Raw genomic sequence first — 10,046 nt, forward strand, 5'->3', positions numbered from 1 at the left:
AATTAGTATCCTCATTTGAAAAAAAATATATGATGATTGTAATATCTATCAATATGTAGGAGGACTAGAGGAATAAAGGATTGTCGTGTGCTATCAATTTCTTTCCTTCTTCTACTACCACTTCCAACTACCAAGTATCACACAATTTGTCGCGAGCAAATGCTAGATCACTATGTAATCAATGTGCAATTAGAGAAAAGATATGATTATTGCATGATCTATCTCTACGCGAGAGAAAGGATTGCCTTGTGCCATCAAATTCCATTTCTTATAATATGCTATAATGATAAAGAAATATCACTTCTAACTAAAAGGTATTGCATTGTTTGTCAAACAGTACAAGATAGGTATGCAATCAATGTCTTTTTTTGAGAAAAGATTAGGAGATTATATGATCCATTTCTATACATGAGAAACAAAGAATTGTTTTTCCATTAAATCCATTTCTTCTACTAACCATGACAAAAAGAGATTCATCCATATAGAGAAGGGATATTGCTGCATTAATTTATTTTTTCTACTAGTACCACTTTCAGTAGAGAAGTTTTTAAGTGATTTGTAAGGAGCTACACATATCACTATGCAACCAATGTCTCCATTTGAGAAAAGAAAGATATGCCGATTGAATGACCCACCTCTATCATCTTATGCCATCAATCTCTTTTCGTATACTACTATGAAAAAAGAGATATCCTTTTACATGCACATGATCGAAATTGTCAAACAATTTAAACAAATAGTAATAATAGACTACTAATCAATACTCACAAAAACATGGAATTATGATATTATCTATCCCTATGCAGGATTTATCTTCTACTACTATGATATTGTGATATCAATCCCAACCGACAAATGCTACATTATTTTTCATGAGCATCACTAGACAATGCCCCCCCTTTGAGAAAAAAGATATGATGATTGCATAATCCATGACCCATCTATATGAAGGAGACATAAAGGATCTGTTGCATGCTACCAAATTCTTATTTTCTATTAGTACAGTAAAGAGACATCACTTTAATTGAGAAGTATAACCTGATTCGCCATGAGCAACATTAGATCACTATGCAATTAATATTCTTTTTTGAGAAAAGATATAATGATTATAAGATCTATCTATATGCAGGAGGAATAAAGTATTGCCGTATAGCATCAATTTATTTTCTTCTACCACTACCACTTTCAACTGAAAAGTATCACGTGATTTGTCGCGAGCAAATGCTAGATCACTAGTAATTAATGTGCCATTGGAGAAAAGATTATATTATTGCATGATTTATCTCTATGCGGGGGAAAGGATTGCCTCGTGACATCATTTTCTTTTTCTTGTAATATATGATATTATTATAAAAAATATCACTTCTAACTAAAAATTACTCCGTTCTAAATTACAAGACGTTATGGTTTTCTAGATACATATTATTTGCTATGTATTTAGATATACACTATGTCTAGATACATAACAAAAGTAATATATCAAGAAAAGAAAATCTAAATCAGGTATATTTTGGAACCGAGAGAGTAATAGAAGGGTGGGGTTATAAAAAGAGGGGCATTACGGTAAAACTTGATTTTTCTCAGTTTCCTTGGACTGCTAACTCGCTTCTATAAAAGGATAAGCTCCTGAGCAAGCAAAAGCCCACAGAAGTACAGAACGAGCGAAGCCAGGCGACTTCATACTGCTCGTCTCGCCGTCTTTCCCCCAATCTGCCGCTCCTCCCAGCTGCGGGCGATCGCCGTACCCCGCCGCAGGGAGCCCCCTCGCCATGGCCTTGCAGGGGAAGAAGCTCATCAACAACCCCGACGGTAACAGCCTGTCGCCACCATTTGCCCCTATTTCTCGCTAAATTTCAGATAGTTTTTCTTCGATTTCTAGGGTTTAATCGCGTCCGATGGTCTCGACTGGGCTTCGTCTTGTTAAACTTTTGCAGATGTGGTGACGGAGTTCATCGAGGGGTTGGTGGAGACTTACCCGGGTCTGCAGTACCTCGACGGGTTCCCTCAGGTGAATTTTTTTCGCAACACGAAACAATTTTGAGTTGTTTCGGCAAGCATTGAGTGACAGAACTCCCCTGAAATCTGTGCAGATTAAGGTCGTTCTTCGTGCTGATGTCGAGCGCGGTTCCTATGACAAAGTTGCAGTCATCTCAGGTGGTGTTCTGTGTTCTGCCTTGGTTGCTTCGAACTATACTTTTGTTCTAATTTTCATGTGAATGTGATGGTTTCTGCTTCGAACTATGCTTTTGTTCTAGTTTTCATGTGAATGTGATGGTTAGTTCCTATATTACATTAAATGTATCCGAAATGATTAGGAATTCCCCTGTTTCAAGTACTAGATATGGTACAATATAACTTAAAGGAACCTGATGGTAGTTCACAACAAGTGGTTGCCATGTTAGTGTGATGGTTATCTTCTTGACCGGAATTGGCAACATATAATATTCTTTTGCTCAGTTTGTCACCTTACATTCAAGTTTCCACATATTAAGCTACTTGCTAATGTTATTTTGCTAGTTGCTTGGAGTTACGATTCTTTTTACATTTAGTACCACGTTGTACTCTGCTTTGGAGACATTACTGCTGGAAGAGGAACGGATGACGGTGTATTGCATGGACCTCTTGCATACCATGGCATCATCATACAGAAATCCATGTATATAATCTCTCATGCGCTTGTTGTGTTTCCCTGTTTGAACTAATAGTATATATAAGCATATGGCCATACTGTTTCTTTTCCATCTTTAAGAAATGTCAAATAGGAACTTCTGCATGAAAAAAATATCTTCATTGGTAACTTTCATGGCTGATGGTTGCTGGGATATTTCCATTTTTTCATATCAAGTTCAATTACTTATTCTAGCACCGTTTTGTTCATAGGTGGTGGAAGCGGCCATGAACCTGCCCATGCTGGATTTGTTGGGCCAGGGATGTTGACCGCTGCTGTTTCTGGAGATGTTTTTGCTTCTCCACCTGTTGATTCTATTTTAGCTGTATGTTTCTTTTTTAGTAAAACAATGTCTAGCTTCTTAAGTAGCATAAATCATCTTAGCTGACATTTAACTGCATCTTCTCACTGTAGGCTATTCGTGCTGTAACTGGTCCCCTGGGGTGCCTTCTAATAGTAAAGGTACTCTCACTGTGATATCAGCTTTAAAATGTTAAATCATGAGATAAGAGGGATCTTTTAGTACACTTGAGGATTGTGCAATATGAGTATCTGATGCTTTGGGACCGTGCATTGTTTATTTATTACCACATCAATAACTACCATTTCCTCCACCTATCATCCTGTGTTCATGCATGAATGGATAGAGAGGAGGGATAACATTTGCTTTTCTGAAATTTGCTTGGGACATATCAATTTTAGTTCAATAAGAAGTCTGTGGTACATCTGTATTTGCTTTGAAAGGGGCCAAACTGTGGGCTGTTTTGGATAAATGTGTATGCTTGATGTAGGGATACTGGTACTTTTCTCCATTATTTTTAAACTGCAGTGCTCCATTTTGTTCAATTTTATAAGTGTAAACTGTGAAGCATTGCACTGCTCTCATCTTACTAAGCTTCATTTCTTCTTACCTTCAATTGCCAAACATTTGCAGAACTACACTGGTGATAGACTGAATTTTGGATTAGCTGCTGAGCAGGCAAAATCTGAAGGCTATAAGATGGAGGTTGAAAAACACACATATTACTATGTTGTGTGGCAGATCATATTAATTTTAATGACTATGTATCATTTATCCTCCAATTGTAGATGGTCATTGTTGGAGATGATTGTGCCCTTCCCCCACCTAGAGGGATAGCTGGTAGAAGAGGTTTAGCTGGAACAATTCTTGTGCATAAGGTATTTTGTTGTTGCCATTGTATTTTCTATCCTAGATTTTCCTCTTAGGCTCATCCCCAGTTACTGGCATGTTACATTCTTTCACTCAGCCAAGTTGACCTGCAAAAATCTCTTTAACACTCATCTGATCTGCTTTTTCATGCAAGCAGCCTTTTCCCTCTAATTTAAGTATTTAACTATTCACTATGCTCATCTAAAATAATGGGAGTGCCTTTTTAAGTAAGCTGATGTGCTATCTGCATGAACACTAAACACTTTTTCTCGAACACGCAGGAGAGTTGCGTATCATTATATTAAGATGAACACTAAACACTAACCAATAGTGATCTTAACTGGAATCAAAGATATACTGCTTGTTCATGAAACACACGTTTCTAATCTAAGCCAGCACCCTGCACCCTGTACATCAAATATAGTGACTAAACCTTGTACAGTTAGGTGCTAAACTTGGAATGGGGAAACAGTAAGTAATAATTAGTTTTTCAATAATCTTGACTTTTGGCATATAAGATCCTTTCTGTTGGAAGAAATTCTGGCATTGTATTGCATGGATTTCAAACTTGAAGCAGCCAATGATTTCTTGTAAAATTTCTTCTCGCACTCTAATGTCTAATTTTAAGTTTGTTTAATCCATAGGTTGCTGGGGCTGCAGCAGATGCTGGTTTATCTCTTGCAGAGGTTGCTGCAGAAGCAAAGCATGCATCTGAGGTTGTTGGTACGATGGGAGTTGCACTTTCTGTTTGCACATTGCCTGGGCAAGTAACTTCTGATCGTTTGGGTCCAATGCAAATGGAGCTTGGCCTTGGAATCGTAAGTTTAAACTGCATCTGTTATTATGCTTGTATAATTAAACAATTAGCATACTTAAGTGTAGTTGTAAGGTTTTGTGCATTAATGTTTGTTTTCTACATTTCTGAGATTGATAAATCTGAAATTAAAACATCTATTTGTTTCCAGCATGGAGAACCTGGTGTTGCTGTTGTTGAACTCCAGTCAGTTGATGTAGTGGTAGAACATGTTCTTAAGCAGATATTGTCACAGGTAAGTTTTTGATTTGCAATGTTTGTTTAATCCTCTATGTTTATCTATTTGTATTTGTTGAACAGAATGCAAAATTTATTTTGTTTCCCACACCACAGCCACACATATCACTACATTTTCTGGTCATATTTCTCTGTTTAATTCAAAACCCTATTTCACATAATTTGTGAAGTCTAATGCTGAACTGTGTGTAGTGTCGATTAATTATTTAGAAAAGGCAAAAACTAAAGTTTGTCTCAGCTTTGAGGTTCTCCTTTCTGTTCCAGACATATCCTTTTTTCCCGTTTACCAAAAAGGCAGCATGTTTTTATTAAGACAAGCCTGGATTACAGGAGAGGTAAGGATGACAATGGGAGTTGAATGCGTATTACAAGGAATGAGGACTAATCCTCTCCTGGGATGGTTTTCCTTAGTGGAACATTATACGACTTTATCTGTCTCACACTCTCAGTAACTGCATTTTGTAAAATAGGGACTTTCTATGGCAGTATGGCTAGCTTGGCTGCTATTAATTATTCATTTGGTGGCCTTGCATCCTTGCAGGAAACTCAGTATCTTCCTATCACAAGGGGTTGCAGTGCTGTTCTCCTAGTGAATGGGTAATACAAATCTGAACATTTCTCGCCACTGTATAAATTGAATAATATTTGCAGAATCAGTAGCACTAGGTTAATTGTATCTTGTATGTGTTCCCTATCTTTTCTTCATCTTTCATGATGAGCAAGTTCGCATTTTCAATCTTGGTTAGTTGGTTTTGGTGATCTCATTGCTCATTCTTCTTATGTGTTACTGTGAAAGTTGTTTCCTGTAAACTTATCCCGGATATACAACACTAGACTTGCAGTGAAAAAATCATCATACATGGGAAAGCAACAACAATTTAAAAATTATGAATATGTTTCAGTTGGAGACTTCTACCTCCCCTCGTCATACATCAAAGGGATCTGGTTAGAAGGTTGCATATTAATGTCACTTGTACCCAGGTCATCGTCTTTTATGGATAATTTCTTTGTTTGCTGATGGTGGCCGGGGTAGGGGGCATCCATTTTGAATTCCTGAAAGATTACTTATTACCATCTCTATAGCACTTCATTACGTGGCTCGGATAGGCCAGAGACTTGGAATAGCTGGAAGGGCTCACAGGATTGAGTCAGACATAGCATTAGAAGTATTTTTTCTTTTTTCAAATTTAACTTTGGCCTGCCTACTACATTAATTACTTCTGCTTATTAGTTGTTACAAAATGTATTTAACGCTATATATGAGAGGATTGAGAGCTTATGGCAGCGTGGTTATAATATTGTCTATCCATATAAATCGTACGTAGATTAAAATTCACTTTTTCTGACGATCTCTTTGAAAGTGTACATTACTTATTTACTTTATAACTGTAGCTATTTCCTTTCTCCCCACTTTGTTCTGAATTGAGTACAGTTTGTAACTTTGTTCTTTAACCCCATCTCTAATGTGCAGATTAGGAGGCACTCCTATCATGGAACTTATGATCGCAGCGAGAAAAGCAGTTCCTGAGTTGCAATTGGTGTATGGCATTGCTGTTGACAGAGTGTACACTGGCACACTTATGACATCTCTTGATATGGCAGGTCAGTTTTTTGCGTGATTCCTCGAAATGATGATGTGGATGAGCTTTGTCATCTCTACATTCAGTTAACATGATTTTACCAAACCTTGTAAATCATTCACTGGTCAAGATAACTGCTTTGCTCCAACCGTCACGCTCACAAACGAAAATGTTTTATATATTGTTCATAATCATCTGATATACGAGCAGTTGACTTAAGTGGAATTGTTTATCTAATCACAATGCATATGTCAGCATTTTACGTTGACTCAGCTTCCTAAGTAACCAGGCAGGCAGGCAATATTGTTTCAGACTCTTTCCCTTTGCAGGATTATCTATTACCATTATGAAGTCCGATGATAGCATTTTGAAGAGACTTGATGCTCCCACTAAAGCTCCAGCTTGGCCTGTTGGTTCGGAAGGTGAGTTAATTTGGCCTGCTCCCACTGAAGCTGTGTATCTAGAAAAGCCAGAATGACTTATTATTTGGAATGGAGGGAGTGCCTTTAGCTAGTGTTCTCTAACAATGCTCAGAAGCGCTCTAAAAGGTGCTAGGTGTTCGGTGGGCTCCATGTCTGGTGGCTAATCAGTGCTAAGCGGGTGGTTGCTCGGTGCGAGTGGCTAATTGGATGATTAGGTGCTAGGAGGAAGGATTTAACTCACACCTAGGTGAAGGCTAGGTGGGTGGGTGGGATGGTCACATTTTAGAACAATGCTGTAGTCAGTTTATTTCTGGTGTATAAATTGGACCTATACTGTTATCTTCCTTTCATTATTTTTCCCCTTCTACCATCATCTCACTTGCCACACATTTCCTTTTCTTAGTACATACTAAAGACTCGCTTACGATCCGTGTTGTGCGAACATTGATTCAAGGCTGTAACAAGTGTAGGTTGTTCAGATAAATGGGAATTTATTGAGACACATAGACTGCTATCAAAACTTCCGAATCATGTTTTCAGCACGGGGGAAAATATTTTAAGCCCTATCAGAACCTTTCAATTATGAATCAATTTTCTAAACTTAGTGTTGATCACTTGACTGTAGGAAACCGTCCACCAGCAAAGTTTCCTGTTCCTCTACCACCATCACCTTCAATTAAGGATGACGAGGTAAAACAAATTCCCTATTTGGATTTTTGCGATTTTTTTCTGAGGCCGTCAGTTCACCTGTGATCTAATGTGGAAGCGTGCAAGAAGTGCAAGTAGCTGTTTGCTGGTTCTGTAGGGGTTATGGGTGTATTTTTTTTTTATTTCAAGCTGTTATGTGGTATTGCTTCGTCTCAGTTTCTCAATGCCAGATCCAGAGAATGGGAAAACCGTGGGCTCTGTTGTCACTGTCCCTTTTCACAGAACTTTCAAGACTGTTCTGCATTTTTTTTGTCTTTTATCACACTGGCATATGCATTTGCAGTCCCTCAGTTATCATGATTTGTTATTCTTCTGCAGATTTTTGCTCCATCTCAGGAGCTGAGCAAGCAAGGGTGTATCCTGGAGGCTGCTATTGAAGCAAGTGCTACTGCAATTATCAATATCAAGGATAGCCTAAATGAATGGGACAGTAAAGTGGGCGATGGTGACTGTGGAACCACAGTGAGTTAAATTGTGTTTACCAATTCAATTCAATGCTTATTTGACTACTGCTATTTTAGGATTGAGTAATTCACTGCTGTTCTTTTCAGATGTATAGAGGTGCAACAGCTATTCTTGAAGATATGAAAAAGCGGTAAGTTAAAAGCACTACAAATCATTGGCAAGAAGTTTTTTATTCTTGAAATGTAGATTAGAAATATGATAATTGTGCTGCTGACATGTGATAAAAAGACGATATATGAACTCCCACCTGGTTTTACTAGCTTTAGTATATAACGCTGGTTCCTGTCCAGTGGAAATCATATACATGATGCTGATGATTCTCATTAGTTCTATCACTGTATCACACTTCATTTCCAGACAGTGTCTTTTTCTGTATCATTTTCCTGATATTATAATCGGGTTAGCTAATTTTATGATATAATTCGTTTTTTTCATGTAAAATTTGACCAAAATTTAGTGCATTTTTCTCTATTCCAGTTACCCTATGGATGATGCAGCTGGAACAATAAATGAAATTGGGGCAACAATCCGAAGGGTGATGGGTGGAACAAGTGGAATCTTGTATGATAATTTGTGCTTTCGGTGCCCATTTTTTCCTTATTGAATGTATGATTACTACGGAGTAAACTTACAGTTCCTATTTCCTAATATACTCCAGGTATGACATACTCTGCAAGGCTGCCTATGCAAGCTTAAAGCAGAGCTCAACTGTCACTGCAAATAAATGTAAGCAATGTGCTTGATCTTTCTGACCATATATCATGAATTTTACATGCTAAATAAACCTTGCTGCTTTTCTGCAGGGGCTGATGCTTTAGAGGCCTCCGTTGCTGCTGTTAGCAAATATGGTGGTGCCAGCGCAGGATACCGCACAATGTTGGATGCCCTAATTCCTGCTTCTGCTGTTCTGAAACAGGTTACTTCTTGATTCTACTTTATCTTCCTGCACAATTGTCCATGGTTATCTGATAATAAAATTACTGTGCTGAGCAGAGACTTGAGGCTGGGGATGATCCTGTGACTGCTTTCATCGCTTCTTCTGAAGCAGCATCGGCTGGCGCTGAATCCACCAAACAAATGCAAGCAAAGGTATATAATCTCACTCACCCTACTCCACATACTTAACGTTTAAGCTCTGTACAACCTTACTATTGCAGGATCATCGAACAAGAATGGTTTTCCAATTTCCTCTTCCTTCGATAAACATTCTCATATTTACACAAGAATTTGGAATGCACTTGCAGGCTGGACGGTCATCATACATCGCACCAGATCTCCTGGCTTCAATCCCTGATCCTGGAGCAATGGCTGCAGCTGCATGGTACAGAGCCGCTGCCCTTGCAGTGAAGAACAAACTGCACGGTTCAAAGAGCTAGTAGCATATGCTATGCTTCATTGCTAGACCCAAAATAGACTGACAGGAAAAATCACCGGGGCATTTTCTCACTCCCCTTAGATTTGGTTTCCGCTTGTGCTTTTGCATGGGCCGAGAAAAACGACTTCCATATTGTTTCACTCTCTTCACAGCATACAAAGAGATGTTCAAAGAGTTTGTAGACGGTAGGAAGCTATGCTTTTGCACTGCCGTGATATCTCAGTATGCTTTCAGTGTTGGGAATGACCATGTTTATTTTGCCCGAGTTTCGTTTTAATGGTGCGCATTTCAGTTGGCCAACTGCAACGTTAAAAAACGGTTATCCGTTGATCGAGCTCGTGCTGTCAGTGGTGGGAATTGATCTTTGTTTATTTCGCCCGAGTCCCATTTCAATCGTGCACATTTCGGTAGGACGACTATATATACTGTATACTGTCTATAAAACGTTGTCCTTGATCGAGGGATAGTTTTTACTACAGTTTGACGACTTTTTTTTTTTATGAAAATGAAGATTTTATTTCATCCTAAGATAAGTGCATTGAGTCCTAAGATAAGTGCGTAAGTGATAGGCACACAGCTTAAGATTAAAAACATTCTGAGTACACT

The 10,046-nt window shown here is 38.3% G+C and overlaps 1 protein-coding gene across 1 annotated transcript; it reads left to right on the plus strand.

The window, feature by feature from the left end:
• The first annotated feature begins 1,649 nt into the window (after positions 1 to 1,649).
• On the plus strand, positions 1,650 to 9,686 carry LOC136552470 (putative 3,4-dihydroxy-2-butanone kinase). The gene is made up of 20 exons (XM_066544073.1): positions 1,650 to 1,809; positions 1,935 to 2,008; positions 2,091 to 2,154; positions 2,881 to 2,993; positions 3,083 to 3,130; positions 3,603 to 3,674; positions 3,758 to 3,847; positions 4,484 to 4,657; positions 4,805 to 4,888; positions 5,432 to 5,487; positions 6,362 to 6,492; positions 6,800 to 6,892; positions 7,518 to 7,582; positions 7,919 to 8,062; positions 8,152 to 8,195; positions 8,543 to 8,626; positions 8,724 to 8,791; positions 8,869 to 8,981; positions 9,059 to 9,154; positions 9,310 to 9,686. The coding sequence occupies exons 1-20, from the start codon at positions 1,770 to 1,772 to the stop codon at positions 9,439 to 9,441; spliced, it is 1,785 nt and encodes a 594-aa protein (XP_066400170.1). The 5' UTR covers positions 1,650 to 1,769; the 3' UTR covers positions 9,442 to 9,686.
• Positions 9,687 to 10,046: the final 360 nt, after the last annotated feature.

Source organism: Miscanthus floridulus, chromosome 1 (assembly GCF_019320115.1).
Source record: "Miscanthus floridulus cultivar M001 chromosome 1, ASM1932011v1, whole genome shotgun sequence".
In the NCBI taxonomy this organism is placed as follows: domain Eukaryota; kingdom Viridiplantae; phylum Streptophyta; class Magnoliopsida; order Poales; family Poaceae; genus Miscanthus; species Miscanthus floridulus.

Bases quoted from the DNA above. Each gene is read 5' to 3' on its own strand.
- LOC136552470 (XM_066544073.1), top strand. From the start codon at position 1,770: ATGGCCTTGCAGGGGAAGAAGCTCATCAACAACCCCGACG. The intron at 2,009-2,090 runs GTGAATTTTTTT...AAATCTGTGCAG, and splicing joins ACCTCGACGGGTTCCCTCAG to ATTAAGGTCGTTCTTCGTGC. The intron at 8,627-8,723 runs GTATGATAATTT...AATATACTCCAG, and splicing joins GGTGGAACAAGTGGAATCTT to GTATGACATACTCTGCAAGG.